Here is a 21,721-nt window from a genome sequence, read left to right as displayed (position 1 = left end):
AATACATTTTGTGCAAAGCCCGAAAGTTGCATTGACACAATTCTTTAAATTGTATTATAATGTATAAACTGTGTTAATAACGTAACTAAGCTTGATTTTCATATTCAGTACTTTTAGTAGCCTACATATACTTGTGATATCATGCAGCAAAATTATCATCTTGCTGTACACTGCGAGTTTGCAATCTCTCTCTCCCTCTATTAAAATTTTTTAATTCATGGTAAAAATTAGTTATAAAAATGACTAGTCTGCATCTCATACCATTTGTTTTTACATGCTCATTTATGTTTTATTGTATAATTCACAACGTTCCTGTTTTTCCAATAACTTGTCTGTTATTTTAAATTACTATCGAAAGGGAAATTGTTTACGGGGCAGTGCACTTGAATGCAATTGAGTGGCAATTGCAAATTATTGCACGCAGCATTTTCCTGACAAATGTCAATAAGCCATAAGAAATAATAGATTTTTGCAGGAACATTTTTGGTATTCATGCATTTTTAGTGGCTGGTTTCAGAACCGTGCCAGTGGAGCTGCAGAAATAGTAAATCATTCATTGTTGAGCTAGAAAAAAATTCTGTTTTATTATATTTAATTGTCATGTTCACTGACAGATGGTTAACACTTGGGATTGGGAATCATGTGAAGTTAAAAAGGTGCCATGCTGCAGTAGCTTTGAAAGGTTTGGGTTTATGTGACTTGTTGAAAGATAAAATAGCTGTCACTTGGGAAGACAGACATTTTATATGTGCTTCAGCTTCAGTTTCTTACTTAATAAAGTTGCCACTACATCCACAAACTGTCTTGAAAATGTCAGATGCCAACACCAATCATATTAAACGTGCCATTATGAAATATTCTGCATCTGTCTGAAGCCTCAGAAATGTTTTTGTTTCATTTTAATGGCATCTTCTTATTGTTGTAGGTAGGTTGGTGGGAAAATGGAGTGCTGCGTCTGCGTTACGCTCCCTGGTCTCGTTATGGCCTGTTCCTCAAACCTCTGGATGACTCCCAGCACTTGCGTGTGGTTACTCTGGAGGAGAGGCCGTTCATCATCGTAGAGCCTGCTGATCCTGGAACAGGCTCCTGCATCAGAGACTCTGTGCCATGCCGTCTGCCACTCAACAACAGGTCAAGGTTCAGTCTGTGGATTTTTAGACTGGAAATGTTAAACCTTTGGGGTTATCACTTTGGCAAATGTGTCAGTGAATATGCAGATGTTGCAAATTACATTCACATTACCCCAGGGGCATTCATTCCCTGTCCTGTCACTAGCACTGATGGAATTTAAATAAATTAGAAATGCATGTAGAAATGGAAGAGTTTGATCAATGATAGTTCTGTGTTAGAGCACTTTACTTAATTTACTTTATTTAAATGCAGAATTTCTCAAAATCAGAACAAAAAAATAAAAATAAAGAATATCTATATTACTTATTTCAAACTGTGGATTTTTTAAATGAATAAACACTGCTACTGTATATAGTAATGACTACTTTTTGGCCACCAGTGTATATTTTACAGTAATTATTGCTGTGGTGAAGTCACTTTAATTAGGCAAAATTAATACGGAAAAGAAAAAAAAAAATCTTTAGATAGATAATGACATTTTCCTGTTTGATCAATGCTCCAGTTTCTATGGAGTAGTGCTTGTTTTTAAAACAGTAGACCATTTCCTTTTAAGAATCTTATACTTTATGCTGATAGACCTCAGATAATGTGTGTTAGACTTAGGTGATAAAGCACAGAATTCTAAGCAGGGATGTTCATTTAGTTTCTTTTACTTGGTTTCTCTACATTCTTTCTTTCTTTTGTGTCACTGTCCCCTTTCTGTTTCTTTTTCCTTTTCTATGTCTTTCTCTTCTTCTTTTCAATTACAGCATGGTTGTTGAGGGCATTCAATCCATGAAGCACTGCTGCAAAGGCTTTTGTATTGATGTTCTCAAGCGCCTGGCTAAAATAGTGGACTTCACCTATGACCTCTATCTGGTGACCAATGGCAGGCATGGAAAGAACATAGATGGCGAGTGGAATGGAATGGTTGGGGAGGTCAGGCCCTCATTTTAATCTATCGACTATATGTTCACCATGATTTTATTATCACAAAGTTGACTGAATTCAGGTACCGCAGGTTTTTTGTCTTGAATTGTGATACTTATAAAGCACCAGCCCATAATATGCAAGCTAATGTTCTTGAATATAAATTATACAACAACAAATCTGATTTTTTTTTTTTTAATGTGTAAACTAAGCTAAATTCAGATTTACCGTATTTTTCGGACTATAAGTCGCACCTGAGTATAAGTCTCATCAGTCCAAAAATACGCCATGACGAGGAAAAAAACATATATAAGTCGCATGGACTATAAGTCGCATTTATTTAGAACCAAGAACCAAGAGAAAACATTACCGTCTACAGCCGCGAGAGGGCGCTCTATGCTGCTCAGTGCTCCTGTAACCTATCAGATCGGCTGCCTATTTTACAACCTGCAGTTTGTAATCTGCAGAATAGGATTTTCTTTTTGGGGGCATTTTGTTTGCATTCAGTCTTTTTCAGTTGTCTTTAAGTTAATATTTCAGTTAACAGTTTTCAGTTGTTTTCAGTTAATGTTTTCAGGGGTACGCTACAGGAACACTGAGCAGCATAGAGCGCCCTCTCGCGGCTGTAGACGGTAATGTTTTCTCTTGGTTTATTTTCTCTTGGTTCATGTCAAATTAATTTTGATAAATAAGTCGCACCTGACTATAAGTCGCAGGACCAGCCAAACTATGAAAAAAAGTGTGACTTATAGTCCGGAAAATACGGTAACTGAATTTAACATTCAGATTTAACATTCAGACTAAGTAGTCCATAAAGATTAGTTACTACTTTGACAAACTTTTTAAAGGGATAGTTCAAAAAAAAAAAAAAAATTTGATGTTTATCTGCTTACCCCCAGGGCATCCAAGATGTAGGTGACTTTGTTTCTTCAGTAGAACACAAATTATGATTTTTAACTCCAACCGTTGCAGTCTGTCAGTCGTATAATGCATGGCAATGGTTACAAAATCTATGAGAGTAAAAAAAAACATGCACAGACAAATCCAAATTAAACCCTGCGGCTCGTGACGGCACATTGATGTCCTAAGACATAAAACGATCGGTTTGTGTGAGAAACCGAACAGTATTTATATAATTTTTATCTCTAATACACCATTATGTCTAACTGTCTTAAGTGCGTGCACGGCATCCGGTGCGTGAGGTGTGTACGTGCTCTAGCATAGTTTACGCAAGCGCCGGAAGTGATCTCTTGCGCATATACATCACTCATTGATTACACAGTGCACAGTCATGGATTGATAGATGGCGGATGCCGTGCGTGCGCTCAAGGCAGTTGGACATAGTGGTGTATTAGAGGTAAAAAATTATATAAATACTGTTCAGTTTTTTGCACAGACCGCTCGTTTCGTGTCTTAGGACATCAGTGTGTCGTCACAAGCTGCAGGGTTTAATTTGGATTTGTCTGTGCATGTTTTTTTTTACTCTCATAGATTTTGTTACTGTTGTCATGCATTATACCTGTACGACTGACAAACTGTTGGAGTTAAAAATCATCATTTGTGTTCTACTGAAGAAACAAAGTCCCGTACATCTTGGATACCCTGGGGGTAAGCAGATAAACATCAAATTCTCACTTTTGGGTGAACTATCCCTTTAAATACACTTTCTCTGTTCATAATGCAATTAACCTCTTTCCACACCAGGTGGTGTCCAAGCGGGCTGACATGGCGATCGGCTCCTTGACTATTAATGAAGAGAGGTCAGAGGTTGTGGAGTTCTCTGTTCCGTTTGTGGAGACTGGCATCAGTGTCATGGTCTCTCGTAGCAATGGCACAGTGTCACCATCTGCTTTCCTCGGTAAGGGAATAGGAGGGAGCACCAGACTTCATTTTTACTTTTAGGCATTTGGCAGACACTTGTGCAAAGTAAAGCAATGTATCTGTATGCACCTTTCCTTGGGAATCAAGCCCTTGACCTTGATTTTGCCAGCACTATGCTGTACCAGTTGAGCTACAGGTTTCAAATTTCTTTAGATTAAGTGTTATATATTGTGTTATGTTAAATGTTGTATTTGCAACATTTTTGCTGATTATCTTTTGACTTTTTATGCACACTGCCAAATGGTAATGGTTTAAGAATCTTTATAATCTTGTAATTAGCAATCCAACTTGGCCTCTTCCTAACAATTAACTTTTTTTAATTGTTAAGATGGTGTTGTCATCATAACATTTTTCTTAATTTATTGTTATAATTTTATTTAAATAAAAACATACTGAAAGTCCTCCCCCGATTTTTTGCATGTCAGTGCAGGGTTCCAGATTGCGACTAAAACGGTCACATTTGCGACCAAAAATATTGGTTTGCGAGTTATATTTTTGCTGAGCTCACCACTGGCAACTATATAAATTTACATGTATTATGACTTAAACATTTGCAAGTAATGCATTTTTTCCTGCTTGTTTTGCAATCACATCTTTTGTTATGCACCCTGCTAAAAGCAGCTCCAGTTGTGGCAACATGAAAGGGATTGAAAATGACGGAGTTGTGCGAAGTAAAGTGCTGAAAACCAGTATTGCACAACTTCAACAAATTACAACAAGCAAAGCTGTCAGCTGTGTGGACATTAACAATGTTGTTAACAATTCTCGTTTATATTCGTTACTAATATGGTTTCTTGTTATCAAGATCTTTAGTCTAAATGCTGTGTTCTGTTAATGCGTGAACTTCATATTATTTGTAGCACACTTGCCATCCAATAATTGCAGTAGGCTTTGCTACCTTTTAATAAACAAAGTATCAGTTTTTTAAAACTCAAATTCAACAAAATTAAAAAAATATATATATATTGCATTTTGGCACTCAGAAATGTAGCATGAGCGATCACTTTAGTGCTTCAGTTTAATCGGGTTGAACCCATCATATCGTTCTCTTTACTACTATAGTATGAAATAAACATGAATGGACGTCAAAATGTCTGAAATGTCTCATATAATCGCTCTTTCAGTGTTTAAAACTGCGGAAAATGTGTAAAGCTTGTAAACAATGCCACATAACAATCATTTACCACAGAATAACTGTTCGGCATCCATAAGCTCATTAGTCAGCTAGAAAAAAAAAAATTAAAGAAGAGAATTTTGCTAAATATATGTACTATATTGCATATTTATGTTTGACTTAATATGTTGTCTACATGATAAGAAAGAATGCATGGAGCTAAAGATAAAATTCAACACCTCTTATATAATTGCATGTTACTAATGAAGAAAAACAGACTGGATGTGTGCAGGACACATGACAACATTTATAGGATGCATTGAGGAGGAGCCCAAACTACACTCAATGGCCAAGTGATGCTGACATACTGTAGTTATGGTCTGTGATATTGGCACAGATTCTATGTAATAAACAATTCTGTGGCACTTAAAAAAAAAAATAATAATTTGGTGCCTATTTTTGTTTCTTATAGGAGACTTTTTTTTGCCAGCAGTGACATGTATTGGGTTATCAGAAGCTTGCATGAGATAATAAGAAAATAGAATACACAGTTATTCCTAAACAAGAAGAATGATAAAATGTGAGAAAGTTTGTCAAACCTTGTGATGTTCCTGACTGTGTGTAGCACCTACTGCTCTGAAAATGCCATTGATGGATCCCAACATTAAAAAAATGACTGAAATTTATTTTAATAAGGTCCCTTATCATTTCAAATCTGATATTAATCATTTGTAAGGCACCTTTTTGCAAGTCAGGCTTAGCGAAGAGGCAGATAAATTGGCTGTTTAATTCTAAGGGTTTCAGACAGTGTGGGCAATACTCAGTAAAATCTAAACTATAGACTTATTGGCACAAAGAAAATATTATATTCTAAATGTCATGATCCCTTTTAATTGTTTGGATTGTCATCCATTGATTTTTATATTTTTTCCACCATTATAGAGCCATACAGCCCAGCTGTGTGGGTGATGATGTTCGTCATGTGCCTGTCTGTGGTAGCTGTGACCGTCTTCATATTCGAATACTTCAGCCCTGTTGGATATAACCGAAGCTTACAGAGTGGAAAGAGTATGTTGTTTATAAATTTAAGGTTTTGCCCGGGGCACTTTTATGAATGCAATCAGCAATGAAGGACTTGTTTACAGATTGTTATTATCATTGTAAGCATGTTCCACAGTTCACCTCAGGCTGTGTTCCTCCTTTTCTCATGTGTCTTTTTGTTGTCTACTTTTACACTTGCTGTTATCACCATCTATGTCATAATTAGACATGTCTCCCTTGGCTTTCCTGTGTTATTCTTCTCTCAGAGGCAGGAGGTTCAAAGTTCACCATAGGGAAGTCTATTTGGCTGCTGTGGGCTCTGGTGTTTAATAACTCTGTTCCGGTGGAAAACCCAAGAGGCACCACCAGTAAGATAATGGTGCTGGTCTGGGCTTTCTTTGCTGTCATCTTCCTGGCCAGCTACACTGCTAACCTGGCTGCTTTCATGATCCAAGAAGAGTACATCGACACTGTGTCTGGCCTCAGTGATAAGAAGGTAAACAATGATACAAGTGATTTTATTTTCTAACAAATTTCCCGTTTTTTTAGATATTACGTTGAGCTGAGTTTATGGAGGTCGTACTTGTGTGGAAACATTGTAATAAATATGACTGTTTTATATTTGCATGATGATAAATCTTTATTTGCAAATAAAATTAAGATTAAGGCATTTTTTTGTTGCAGTTTATAACTGTATAATTATTTAGAATTATCAACCATTATTGGATATTTGTTAATAATAATAATTGTTTCTGCCTATTTTATGGCTTGGGTGACCATTTATCACTAACTTAAAGGGATAATCATAGATTATAGTAAAAAGGGACCCTTTCAGAGCTATTTTTCTTATAACAAGTATTGAAGAAAAATGTTTATTCATTTATTCATTATTCATTCCACACATTAAGTACAGATTTTTTTATTATTTTAATACTTATTTACTTTATACTATTAGTTTAGTTTAGCTAAGGCAACATTTCTTATTTTCTTATTTCTTAGTTTGTCATCTTGCATTTTATTTCAGCTTTATTTCAATTACTGAAGACATTTTTAGTAGTTTTAGTTAACAGTAACAACATGGTTATCAGCCGTAAAATGGAAATAAATATTGGCTTATTGGTATCGGTCACAATTTTAAAATCAGTGTATTACCCATTTACTGGCCATGATGTGAACTAAACTGAGCTGTGAGCAAAATTTTGTATAAGCTGAAATAATGGTTGTGTAGCAATAAATGACATTGCAGTGATATGGATACACACTATAAATATATTTTTTTTAAATATGTCTCACTTGCATTTGAACCAGACGTTTGTTTGTGTGGAGCAGTTGGGGCCAAATTATGCAAATAAATCTTCTGCCTATAATCATATGAAACAATGGTTCGATTTTCATTCTTTTTACTCCCACCACACACTTCAGCGTTTCCAATCAAAGTTAGCCAAATGACTGGTTATGTGAATTTCAGTGGCCTAAACTGTACTCTCATATTTCAGAAACCTAATGAAGTATCACCTAATGTTGTGTTCAGTTTCAGCAGCCCACAGAGCAGTATCCTCCCTTACGTTTTGGAACTGTCCCAAATGGGAGTACGGAGGAGAATATACGGAGCAATTACCCCAACATGCATCAGTACATGGTGCGGAACAATCAGAGAGGCGTGGAAGAGGCCATCGACAACCTTAAAACTGGGTGAGTGAATGACGACCACCGTGAAAGACAACACTAATTCATAGGCATAAACTGTATAATGAAGTGTTTTAGTAGTAGCCAACGTGGCAACTGAAAAATCTGCCAAACTCGAGCTTTAATCCTGGTCCTAAATCAGACCACAAAAGTGTTATGTCCCAATGAATCACGATGTTCTTTTAAGCAGTCGGGGAAAACAGATGTGCTCACAAGTAATTGACTGATATGGGTGACATGATGGATCACAACAGAGGAGTTAATTATTTTGTTGGTTGTCACTTTTCGCCTCTATTTCGAAGGAGGGTGTAAAGATTGACTTTCCTCCTTGGTGCTATGTCACTGAAAGGACAAAACATTCAGAGGGCATTACTACTTCCACAGGATACTATGTCTTCAACTGGATTTGTGCTTGCAGGACATGCATGGTGTTGATATATCTCATTTAATGTACTGCAGTCAAACTTCATTTATTTTATTTAGATTTGATATTTATTCATCTAGCTCTTGCTTTTAGGCAATGCAAGGCAAGTGTATTTATATGGCACATTTCATACACAATGGTAATTCAAAGTGCTTTACATAGAAGTAAAGACAATAATAATAATAAAAAATAATCAACAATAAAACAAGGAATTTAAAAACTTTGAAAATGATTAAAAATTGTATATAAGAGGTGTAAAATGAGTTTAAAACAGTTAAGAATAGAAAATGATTATACATCAAATATAGTGCAATCAGTTCAGACATTGCACAGTGCTCATTCCTTAAATGTACAGCTAAATAGATGAGTTTTGAGTCTGCATTTAATTGTGACTATTGTTTTAGCACATCTGATCTCTTCTGGAAGCTGATTTCAACTGCGGGCGGCATAATAACTAAAAGCAGACTTCCCTTGTTTTGTGTGAACCCTTGGTATTTCTAACTGACTTGACCCTAATGATCTGAGTGGTCTGTTAGGTTTATATTCAGTGAACATATCTGCTCTGTATTTAGGTCCTAGGCCATCATTGACTCAAAAGTGATTTTATCCAAAGTGAACATCACAAGCAATTTGCCATAAGAGAGCAGTCTTTTAAAATGACCAGGGAAACTAGTTATACTACCGTTCAGTACTTTTTGTTCAACAAGGATGCATTCCAGCCAGAGGCTGGGGGAAGTCCCCTTCTAAGTCCAGCAGTCCCAGATGTATAATCAGCTCACCCTCAGCCAACCCTCACCCACCACTCCCACCACTACCTTCCCCACATTCCCCCCACTCTGCTCTGCCTTGCCCTTTCACCATGGTGATCACTGTGGACGACGTGGGCACTGGGTCTGGAGTGGATCTGACGAGATCATCCACGGGGCAGGTGGTGGATGGCGATCCATTTCTAGCCAGAGTCCACTCCACGGAGGCAACGGAATCCTCTAGAGGACCATCTTCGGACGACGGTGCTCTGCTCGTGGTGTTCAAGCTCGCATTATAGAATGAGCAGAGAGCGTCGTCCAGTTAGCTGGTGGTGCTTGCTAGCAGCTGGAATAGTCTCGTATGGTCCTCGAGAGATCTATCCCCCTGTTCCAGCAGGAGGAGGAGGAATTCTGGGCGGGTTAGGGGATCCATAAGGGCGCACATTGGAAAAAAAAGACACTGGGTGAAAACGGGAAACAAAACGGAGGGTAGAAAAACAGAGGTTACTGTTTAGGTTGGGTCTTCTGTCATGATACGCTGTTGCGGGAACATGCTGGAGTCAGGAGGAAATGTTTAACAGTCTTTAATCAAGGAAATACTGGGAATAATCAACAACAGGAGCTTATGCAACACCTGTAGACAATAAGTAGATCCAACAGAGACAGACTGCACAGACTAGAACTTAAATACAGGGGATGATTGGGGAAACAGGTGCATGGGATGACTAATCAAACTAATAAGACAGAACAAGGACAGGAACAAGACCAAATAAGGAAACACAGAAAGGACTATGGGGCAAAACAGGTGCAAAAGTCTGACAATACTGTAGTAGCAGAATGTGTTTTTGTTAGTGCCACATTGTGACCACAGTGACCACAGCTGTGGCAGCTTAGTTTAGAGGCATGGTGGTATTATAGTTGTATAGTCAAGCATTGAGTTTTCCTATGATGGTGCTTTTATTTGCCGAGCCAGTTTACTGCATTCTGCATGATGCTGGTTTAGGAAACAAAAGTTTTTTTAAAAGCTTTGTTATACAAAAAGAATTTGATGTCATTTTATTTTCATTATTAATCACCGAAAGGAGCTATTCTGCACATGTGCATTATTCATTCACTACTCTGCATCATAAGATGCCGTGTTTTTTCCAGAATTATTAAATAGCAGTGTGGTGTCGCTACCACTGCCTCATTGCCCTAGGATCTGTGTGCGCGGAAGTGTGTGTGTCTACGGTTGTCCTGTCTAAAGCTCAAGTCCCTGCATTATGCATACAAAGGGCATGAAAATGCATCCTATCGCAAAAAAGGTTGTGTTTGCGGGCTAGAATGTGTAATGGCAGTGTTCAGGCTTTACAATTTCATCTGTCATTCATAAGCACTTGGATTGTGTAACAGTTGTAACCTGCACAATGAGACTTTCGATTTCAAGCCATGCAATTCAAGGCAGGCCTGCCAGCCCATAAGTCAACAAGTCAGGTCTCCAACTAGGCGATAGCTGATTTTCAGAGGCACTTGTTTACCTCAACAGCCTACCTACTGCTTTTACTGCCTTCCTATTTTAGTCGGGTTGCACTGTGGGCCAGTGTGCTGTCAAACACCTGTCTGTGTATGTTCTGTTCGTTTGGTTTCACCCTTACTGAAATGTGTGACTCATTTTCCCCCAAGGGCTCTGTTTTGTTGGATACAACGCTTCTGACAAAAGCTGCCACCTTGAATGCTAATGTAGGGCTTGCTGGTCTTGGAGGGCCAAGTAGAGCTTGTTAATAACCTCAAGGTGTGCTTAGCAGGAGGTTGAAGAGTAGCCAGTAATAAGCTGTCAATATAAGTTTTTGCTGCAAAGACGTGGCATGTAACAAGGTGGGAAAAAATATGATCAAAGAAAAGAGGCATACCAGTGCACCTGACTCTGATAAAGTAGAAAGCTTACTTGACTTCTGAAAAGCAACTTACTTTTATGTATTTACTGTAAGAGATTCACCTGCTGAATTATTTAGCACTGTGAATATGGAGTAATAAGATTAAAATGAAAAGTAATAAAGCAAAACTCACATTATTTGAAAAAGAGAATGGCACCTATTTTGCCTGTTTTATCATGCAGCAGGTGAAAAAATTCAGTCTGATTTGCTTAGAAAAGTAATTGCACAAAATGCTGTGTTCCAAGCATCACATTTCAAACTGTTATTCAACAATCTCCACCATAGAAGAAATGTGTATTTGTGACAGCACAGACAAAACTTGCTGCTAGCCAATCAGGTCATAATATCAGGTGGTGTTTTTTTGTTTTTTTTTACATCGGGTTTATTTGAAGACCAGTGTCTGCACAAATTAGCCCTCCTATTATGCGCTGCTCATTTCAGCAAAGCAAGCAGCCAGACAATATCAGCGTTCTTTGGAGCTATTCTGCAAAGTGCTTGTGCGCATATATTATCACATTTATGGCAAAGAAACAAGTCGTGTCCCAGAAAACTCTTGAGTTATTTGATTAGTATCAAATAGTATGCAGTATGCATGCATGTAGTCGCTGTTTACTTGACGCTTATTCATGCTTACCTAGTACCTTATAATTTCATTTTCTTCACACTTTCTATAGATTTATCACTGTATTTTTATGTAGTGAGAACATAAATGCAGTTACATTTATTGAAATGCATTTTCAGTGAACCTTATGTACCTGTTTTAAATGTCCTCCAGAAACTTGATTTTTAATGTAAATCATAGATAAAAGTAACCTTAAAGAGCAGGTCATATGGTATTTTAAAGTGTCCCAATATTGTATTGGAGTCCCCTACATCAGGTTTAAATGCATCTAAGGTCAGAAAACATTGTAATTTTCTCAGAATATACATTTAATATTAGAGTCATTTCCAATGATTAGGAAATGATTTGTTTCAAGCAAGTTCGGAGCAAGCCCCTCCCTTCCTCAAGCCTACTCTGCTCTGATTGGTCAGCTGGCCAAACCTGTTGTGATTGCCACAGAGATGAGTCCTTGAGCCAATTAGCCAGTGCTACCATTGACAAAGCACCTTTACATAAAACAATAATATAATCAATCCGTTCTTATAATGACATAAAATACAAAAACACTTATGCAAGCGAATCGTGCCCACAGCTAAAGTTTAGCTGCTAAACTGTGAACACTAGGTGGATACGTTAGCCGAGTGCTAACGTGACTAACTGATTAAACAATACAGTTTGTAAACCAAAATATGTCTACTGTAATGTTTGAAGAACGAAAGACAAAAGACGCTTGGTCTTAACTTTTAATCAGAACGCAGAACAGTTGTATCACAGGAGCACCAGCCGAAATCACTCATCTCTCCTGCATTAACCCTGTAACTGCCAGTGCAGCACAATAAACAGCAGTTTCACAATTATTATAAAGTCTGTGTGCTACACTACATTCTTTACTATTAAACAAAGTAATTAGAACAAGGTCAGTCTACAATAATCGACATATTCTTAGGTTCACTGCGAATTTTTAGAACTACTTCAGTAAGACAGTAATATCGTGCTTTACCTGGAAACCTAAAGCTGCACTAGGTATACATCACATATTGGCACAAAAAATTTTTATTTTGAGCACTCAATTGAAAATGTACACCTAACGTATCAATCGTACTACTTACAGGTCGTGGTTCAGAGAGCTTGTTAGTCCAAATTAAGAAGATTAAAAGCCAACGAAGATAAAAGCACAGATTAGAGAAGCAGTTCTTGATAAAATGACAAGCACACAACAAAAGGCTCGAATTGTATTTCTGTGGTATCCTTGAACACCGCGTCTTCTCAACATGATGTAAACGCACTAATAGCAAAAGTGTTTGTGGGCAGATCAGACTCTGTTCTTATTTCGCGGGCAGGCGGGGATTATGCAAATGTATTACCCAGTGACGTACTCCAGTAACAGGCAAAAGAGTCGAAATTATAACGACTCGTTACGGCGATTCAGAACCGACTCTCTCTTTTGAGAGACAATATCTTTATTTATCATGCACTTTTTTGATTAACAACTTTGCAGATTGTTTTCATTTAAGGATAGCTACGTTATAAACTGCAAAAAAAAGATTTTTCAAAAACCCATATGACCTGCTCTTTAAAGTAGGATTTTTTTTTTTTTTTTTTTTTTTTATAAATGGCACTGCGCATGACTGCTTCGGTTTGTAGCTCCTTGGTACTGTTACTATTTTTGTTTGTTTGTCCTGCTTTAAGTAACTTTTTTTTTCCGATCAGCTTTACTAGGGACGAGCTCCTAGACATCAATAATAGCATGCCAAATAATTTTTGCCAACTTTTGAGCATTCAGACGTTTTACTGGACATTTTGGTTGGAGGAGCTATGATCCTATAGAAGTGCTCCAAGCGACACAAATGAGGGAAGTGCGCCGATGTGCTCGTGAAATTCTGACAGCACGGTTTTAGGTCTTTGCTGCCAAGAGGGAATCCGTCCCACAATTTATACAGATATTTAACCCAAAAATAAAAATTCCGGGTTTGAGTCTCGGCCGGCAGGAATTGGTGGGGGGAGTGAATGTACAGCACTCTCTCCACCCTCAATACCATGACTGAGGTGGCCTTGAGCAAGGCACCGAACCCCCAACTGCTCCATGGGTGCCGCAGCATAAATGGCTGCCCACTTCTCCGGGTGTGTGTTCACTGCTGTGTGTGTGCACTTTGGATGGGTTAAATGCAGGGCACGAATTCTGAATATGGGTCACCATACTTGGCTGTATGTCACTTCACTTTCAATTTCAATCTAGTGAATCATCGGAACCATCCCAGACATGCCTCATCCAGGACAGCAATGAGTCTGCTTACAGACAAGAGGTTGAGCATCTGGCTGTCTGGGGCAATCACAGCAACCTGGAACTGAACAGAATAGCATTGTGGAAGTAGGGTTGTAACAGTAGAGTAACCCCCCTGCACTCCCCCCTCTAACCATCATGAATAGCATTGTGGAAGTAGGGTTGTAACCACTGATCTATATATGACTGGATCGCTCATCGCGTTCTAAACTGCCAGCAGACAGTGAAGCCACCGGAAGTGTTCGATCCGCCATCTTACTAATCCCTACCAGCAGAGAGCACCATTGAGTCACATTGAAACCGCTGTCCTAAAATCACCCGATTTGAAGCAAATCAGTCAAACGGGACTAGTTTTAATGTTATGTGTATGTAAACTAATGTTTACTTCAGATGTTATCTGCAGTGGTTTACGGTCTTTTGGGGCAGTAGTATAAGCGATATATTTAAAAACCGTTTAGGTGGGGTGTGTCTGCTGCGCACTGATGACACAAGTAACCGATCAAACACAAAATATAGACTATTTCTTTATGAACATAATTATTCAGGAATTATTAAACATGAACGTATTAGTATCAGAAATGGATTTGAATATATTATAATGAATAATACAATTATGTTGTTAATGTTGCTCTATAATGAAATGAAAAGCTTAACTTACTATCTTGGAAATAAAGCTTTATGTCTTTAAATCCGTACTGTATATAGTCAGTTATTTCTCTGAATAAATTCAGATTTCGGAATGAGCACTTTGTCGTTTGTTTTATATGTTGAGGTCGTGTCCGTCTGATGTTTATCATGTTCATGATGTTCGCTACTGTAATGAACGTAGGTTTTTTAATAAGTTGGGGAAATTCCCGACATTTAAAAAATATCCGTTTACATGCCTAGGGTGTTTGCATTGTGATAATGTACAGAAATACTTCAGATTTAAAAACGCTGATTTGTTAGGTGATGTTTTCTCATTAAAATCATAAAATTTCCTATTAATTCAATAGAACGTTTACGCACACTAGGGATTACCAATATGGCGGCGCGGCGGCTTCACTTTAATGACGTCATGAGCAATCCATTCATATGCTTTGGTGTTAAGAAAATAACAGTATGATGGTAAATCTCACCTGCGCATGCAGCTTCTTTTCGCTCGGCTGCTTACACACACTTGCAGTGGAGAAAATGGCAGAGACACAGAATATATCTCATCTCCATCACCTGCCAAAAAAAGAAGTTAAAATCTGCAGTATATGGGAATAACTTCTAAAAAAAACGCGGGGTTGTCCAGGGTTGACGGATATCCAACAAAAAATGTGGATGCAAAGGGATGCAATACATCCAACATGTTCGCTCATATTCACGAACACTATCCCTCCATGCAGATAAAGGTCTGTTGCATTTATAGGTTCAGGCTGTATGATTTCCATGAGGCAGGGGGATTCCCAGTGCAGTCGTGAACATGGAATTTACAGTAACACGGATGTTGTGTAAAACTCGCAATCTGATGGATGGATAAATAAAAAGTAGATATAATATGTGTTTTTGAATATTAAAGCGCAAAGAAACTGCTATATAAATAATCTGCTTGTTTCTGCATGTCTCTGAGTAGCACCGTTTTATCTTGGCTACTAACGTACATACTGAAGTACGCATAAAGCTAATGGTGTGTTCAGCGTCTACATAAACATGAACATCAGCAGAACTGCTCTGAGAAAAAACTTAAATAAACATTTCCTAGATTTATTTGAGAAAAAACATTATCAAATACACTCTGAAACTCAAAGGTCCGTTACAACCCGTTAAAATAAAAGTTCGATTTAATTTGAGATTATGACAGAAATATATTAGCATTGTACAATTGAATGTATAATTCTTTATAATAAGATAATTTTTTAAATATTGTCTTTAAGAAATATCATGTTTGTCCATTTAGTATACCTCTGTTGTGCTGCAGTTCTTTGCCAAAATAAAAGTTGTTACATTTTAGTTTGAGAACATTTTGAAACATCAGTTAAAATGTTAAGGTTTTATGTATTCATTTGATTACAATATATTTGTATTAAACCATAAAACAGAAAAAAAGAGAAAAAAAAGTATTATGATAATGATATGATTTCATAGGTCTCCATTATTCTTAAAATGTGAATAAACCATTACAACAAAATTCAAAAAATTAAAACAGAATTTTAATAAAAATAAAACATTTTATAGGGCTCTTGTTAACTTTAATAGCTAAAAAAATGTCATTCTGTTTGCCCCATATAAATTATATTCTGCATCATTGTTTTCTGCTACACATTGTAATAAAGCATTTGTTCACTCAAAAATCATGTTCTTATTCTTTTAAGGGTCATTGTTACTGATAAAAATTATTGTTTAATATATACCAGGAAACCATGATATTTTCTGAGATGATTATCATACCGTAAAAGTCTCATACTGTTACAGCGCAAATAGTGGAGTCATTCAGATTCCTGGGCACCACCATCTCACAGGTCCTGAAGTGGGACAATTACATTGATTCCATTGTGAAAAAGGTTCAGCAGAGGATGTACTTCCTTCGTCAACTGAAAAAGTTCAACCTTCCACAGGCGCAGATGACAGTTTTACTCAGCTGTTATTGAGTCGGTTCTGTGCACTTCAATAACTGTCTGGCAGACAGTTACAGATGTCTGTGCACTAGAACATCAAGGCATAAAAGTTTTATACATATTTTTATTTATACAGCTGTATATACAGTAAATGCAAAAATATGTACATAAATCTTTTGTTCCAGATGTATAGCACATTATTATTATTATTATTATTATTATTATTTATTGTTTTTTACTTAGTCTTAAAAAAAACACAACAAATTCCTTGTGTGTTTGCACACACTTGGAAAATAAAGCTTATTCTTATTCTGATTCTGATATTAACAAAATCCAAACAAAGTCATAGAAATTCCCGCCGTGGATGTACACTATCAAAAGTTTGGTAAAAACATTAATATTGTGAAATATAATTACAATTAAAATTGCAGTTTCAGTGCAGCTTCAAAGAGCTCTACACGATCTCAGCCGAAGAATAGCGTAGCGAATCGAATGGTCATTTTCTGAAAAAAATAAAAAATAATATACTTAACCACAAATGCTTGTCTTGCATTAGCTCGACCTCACGCATTATGTAGTCACGTTGGAAAGGTCAAAACCTTAACAAAAAAGAAAAAACAACCAAGTGTTTACAAAGTGAATGTGCAAAGAAAGTCAAACACCCTTTACAAAAAAGGTAAAACAACGATGTCAGATGATTTTGAAGTTGGAGGAGAAAATGAAATTGAGTTTTTCATCCTACCCTACCTTTTTGAACTGAAGTACAGAGACGAAGAGCTAACCACATGTGACCTTTACAACATGATTACGTCATGCATAACGCGCATCGTGTAAGACGAGCATTTGTGGTTAAAAAGTATATACTTTTTTTTTTTTTTTAAGAAAAAGACTAGATAAGACCCTTATTCCTCGGCTTGGATCGTGCAGAGCCATTTGAAGCTGCACTGAAACTGCAATTTGGAGTTCAAACTGTTGAGCACCATAGGAGTCCATTATATGGAGAAAACTCTTGGAATATTTTACTCAAAAAACTTAAGAAATATTACATTGGCTCTTTTTGAGTGAAAATCTATAAATGTTTTTTTTTTTTTTCTAATCCTTACACAGTAATCCAACTGGGAAACTCTTAGAAAGGTGATGGAAAAGTCTTGGAAGTATATTGGTCTTTCAAGGCAGTTGCCAGCAGCAACAAATAACTTTTTGAGAGAGATTAAAAAAAAATCCCATGTCCTAAAAAGTCTTTTCAGTGCTGTTAAACCAACAAAAGCATGGTGTAGAACTAGGTTGGGTGGTTGATTGACTTCACTAATTACCGATAACATGCTATTTAGTTTAGAAATAGGATTTCCCTGAAGATCATCAATGTTTTCGTCTTTACATGTAACAATCAATAAAGTGATAATTAGTCTTGTGAAGTAATTTACCAATGCCTTGTTGTTTTGTTTCCCATTTCCTCTTTCTCTCTGCAGAAAACTGGATGCATTCATATATGACGCAGCTGTCCTGAATTACATGGCTCGTAAGGACGAGGGCTGTAAAGTAATGACCATCGGCTCTGGCAAAGTGTTCGCTACAACAGGATATGGCATTGCCTTATACAAAAACTCCCGCTGGAAGCGGCCGCTAGACCTTGCCCTCCTTCAGCTAGTTGGAGATGGTAAAAGAATTTCTACATGAAATTAATACCTAGATACACCCCAGGTGTATCTAATGGTGGTTTGTTGTTTGTTTGTGTTTGAGTTGTAATCTCCTATACTCAGTCTCAAAGCCATGATTTTCAGTATGACAATTGGAAATGAAACCTTTATTAGTGGTGTTACACTTGTTATTCTGATTCTCCGAGGTACCTCCACCTTTCTCTGTTTCACATACACACACATTCACATGCGATTCTCCTGCATTGCTTGTTTTTCTTTGATGAGATTTAATGATGAGGAACCTAGTGAGTTGCCCCATAATGATTAAAGAATAAATGTGAAAGGGAGCTGGAAGAGTCTCACTGAAATATGTTAAATGATATCAGAAAAATTATCACAGCAAATGAATACAATTATGTATGAATAGCCAAAGGGTCACTTCAGTAAACAGTGCAGTAGTCGAACACCTCAATTTTGAATTTTGACGCATTCCAATTTGGCTTGAAATTCTCAGGGCTGATTTTGCTTGTTTGAATTAATAAATATAATGAAAATATAGGGATTTCAGTTCCTATGATTAAATTTCCCATTACCTAAGCCATTGTTCAAGGCCATATTGTCATAAATTGAAACGTAATTAACCTGCAGGTCAGGGCGGTTTTGTTTTTATGCTTTGTTTCATATGAAATGAGGATTTAGTGAAGAAATAATCCTAGATATAAAGCCGTCATCTAAATGCATATGTCGTTTTTCTGCCAGAAACATGCCTTTGTCATGCTTTTATTTTTTCCACAGTGACATTTTCACTCTGATAAATGCACTATTGGCTATTGTTTGAGAGGTAGGCTCATCGGTCTAGAGCTTTCATCTCCAAACTACTACGGGCCTGTCTTATCACAAGAGCCTCGAAACCAGGCCATTTCAGACCTCCATCAAAGCTCTTATTATCCTCCAGTCTCTCTTTCTTTGCTTCTCTCTTTCCACCTCCTTGCCTTTCATGATTCTTTTCCTGTTTTTTCTTTTCTATTTTCATCTTTTTGTGAACAGTGTAATAATAACTGAAGCTAGAGCAAGATCTCTACTGTCTGTAGTAGAGCCCGATCGATATATCGTTTAGTCGATATTATCAGCCGATATGAGTCTGTCGGAATCGATATTGGCGAATATGTCGCCGATATGATTTAAATTTTTTTTACAGAACATATAACACAGATTAAATGCTTCTGAATGGTGTAATTACTTAGTTTGTCCAGCAGAGCGTGCTCCATAGTTTGCTACTGGCGACCCAGGTCAGTGTAGCGTAGAGATGCGCGGTTAAATTAAATTGTTAACCGAACTCTGGTCCTGGACAGCTGCTGCCCTGTCGAGTTCAGCTCTAACCCTAAGTAAAACTCACCTGTCTGTAGATTTCTAGTAACCCTTCAGACCTTGATTATCTTGTTCAGGTATGTTTGATTAGGGTTGAAGCAAAACTCTGCAGGGCTGCGGCTCTCCAGGACCAACATTTGCTACCCCTGCTCTAGTCTGTAGATTTGACTTAAGACTTACTTTTCTCAACAATAGTGTTAGAGTGCTCTTTTGCTTTCTTTAGTCTTTCTTTTTAATTTTCTCCCTTCTGTCCATCTGTCTTTTCCCCTGTTTGTAGGCCTACTTGTCTTTCATGCTTCTTATCTCCTGTCATTGCGCACATCTTTTCCTTTTTTTCAGATGAGATTGACATGCTTGAACGACTCTGGCTGTCTGGGATCTGCCATAATGATAAGATTGAGGTGATGAGTTCCAAGCTGGACATAGACAACATGGCGGGAGTGTTTTATATGCTTCTGGTTGCTATGGGCCTAAGTCTGCTGGTGTTTGCATGGGAGCATATTGTCTATTGGAAGCTCCGCCACTGTTTGGGCCGCTCTGGAGGAATGGACTTCCTACTGGCTTTCAGTCGGGTGAGTGACCCAAATAAAGGGCAAGATAATATAAATAGTAGGGCTGTCAGTTGTTTTTTTGTTAAAATGTTAATGCATTCCCTTAATTTTTAAGGAAAGAAAACTAAATAATATATGTCATTATTGTTCTTCAATTTGTGTTAATGGCACTCAAAATATATGTGCATACTTCCCCCACCACTGACCCACATTCCTCCATCAATAATTACATTAACATTTTTATGAATGATGGCGTTCCACTTGTGGATGATGTTTCACTTTTTGAGCTTCGGTGATAATTAAATTTGATCATATAAAGGCTGCAAATGACTTTACAATTGTTAAACGTCCCATCTGGGTTTGATTTATAAATAAATAATCTGTAGAATAATGATTTTCTCAGTCATTTAGGCCACTGATAAATGGGAGCTCCCATAGGGAATTTTGTGCATGTGTGTGAGATACTTTCGATGTGGCTCCAAACTGTTTCAGTCAGTTCTGAAAGCGTCTCATTCATTTTTAGAAATCACACAGAACAGATCATATTTAATAAATGTGTTATTTCATACTTAACATTTTAAAACATATTTAACTAATTACAAGTATTAAGGTAAATTTTCACAGCCCTTATAAATATACTTATTTTATGAATATTTCTCATGAAACTGTGCTGAAATTTGAGAGAAAGTGATAAAATACATTAATTGTGTCATAATGATCATTTCATTCCAGCTCTACAAATTAAAATCAGTAGCCCAGGAAATGTAAAAATGAATCTAAGAAACAAAACTGGAAGTAATGTATTTGCAAGTAAAAGGAAAGATTACTCTTTTTGCATTTCTTGTTACTTGTAACAAGAACAAAGACTGACACGCAGTAATCTCCTTGCAGTCAGGTGTTAAATCCTTAGAAGGGGACTTTGCAGCACACCCCTTTATTTCCTGTCATTTCTAAAATGTGAAGGCACATCCAGCATTCCCATTGCACACACAGAGGGATTTTATCAAAGCCCATAACTTCTCTCATAGTAATGAATAGGGGTGGAAAAGGATGATAGAAGATGGATCATTTATTCATTCTGTATTATCACTCATCCCCCTTGCAAGCAACCAGACATTTAATGAGAGAACCCTCTGGAGTCTAAGGGTATTTTTGGGGCCTGTGGAGAAGTTTTGTCATGCCCTGACATTTGTGCTTTTTTCAGTTTCTTATAAATATCTAAATGGCTAAAGTCTAATCTCACTGTAATCAGCACAAACTAGGCTATAATAATATGTGAGCAGCATGTATGTACATGATTGTGTTTTTGAGAAAAAAAATGTTATGCGTGGTTAGTGAAAAACTAAAAATGTTAAATCACTTGAATAAGGCAATAAAACACATACAGAACATTGGTTCCCAGATATTTTGAGAACTGGAGCTTGTAGCCTAGAATTTTTTTTTTCTAAATGATGTGAAAATCATCTTGTTTACTCACTTACAGAAAACAATATATTGATTTAAATTTTCTAAGACACTTTTTGTTGGTAAAAGTCATATGCAAGTAGGCGTCAACTATCATGAATTCACACCTGAGAAGACAAAGGCCTGCATAATGAGCTGCATAATGAGCCATTCAGTCACCTGTGTCACTGAGAGGGATGAGTTACAAGAACGAATGTGAGGACAAAATAAATCTATATAATTTTATGTTTGTAGTTTATTTAGAATATATTTAATTATCCCACAACATAATTTAATATTCACTTGTGAGTGCAGTTAAACAGTTTATTAGGAAAAATCAAAGCTGACTTTCAAAGCTGAATTTTTTGCATCATTACTCCAGTCACACAATCCTTCAGAAATCCTTTTAACAA

At 36.9% G+C, this 21,721-nt stretch overlaps 1 protein-coding gene across 3 annotated transcripts in view; it reads left to right on the top strand.

Annotated features, from left to right (window-relative positions):
- grin2da (glutamate receptor, ionotropic, N-methyl D-aspartate 2D, a) overlaps positions 1 to 21,721 on the top strand; it is an 83,143-nt gene that overhangs the window by 54,538 nt on the left and 6,884 nt on the right. For all 3 annotated transcript variants that reach the window (XM_042776457.1, XM_042776455.1, XM_042776456.1), the window contains 8 exons: positions 926 to 1,131; positions 1,881 to 2,049; positions 3,745 to 3,898; positions 5,978 to 6,103; positions 6,343 to 6,572; positions 7,608 to 7,768; positions 17,779 to 17,966; positions 19,654 to 19,886. In XM_042776457.1, coding sequence (XP_042632391.1) covers positions 926 to 1,131; positions 1,881 to 2,049; positions 3,745 to 3,898; positions 5,978 to 6,103; positions 6,343 to 6,572; positions 7,608 to 7,768; positions 17,779 to 17,966; positions 19,654 to 19,886 — 1,467 coding nt within the window. The remainder of the gene's footprint in view (positions 1 to 925; positions 1,132 to 1,880; positions 2,050 to 3,744; positions 3,899 to 5,977; positions 6,104 to 6,342; positions 6,573 to 7,607; positions 7,769 to 17,778; positions 17,967 to 19,653; positions 19,887 to 21,721) is intronic.

This window comes from Cyprinus carpio, chromosome A19 (assembly GCF_018340385.1).
Source record: "Cyprinus carpio isolate SPL01 chromosome A19, ASM1834038v1, whole genome shotgun sequence".
Taxonomy (NCBI): domain Eukaryota; kingdom Metazoa; phylum Chordata; class Actinopteri; order Cypriniformes; family Cyprinidae; genus Cyprinus; species Cyprinus carpio.
This window is presented reverse-complemented; position numbering and strand designations above follow the sequence as displayed.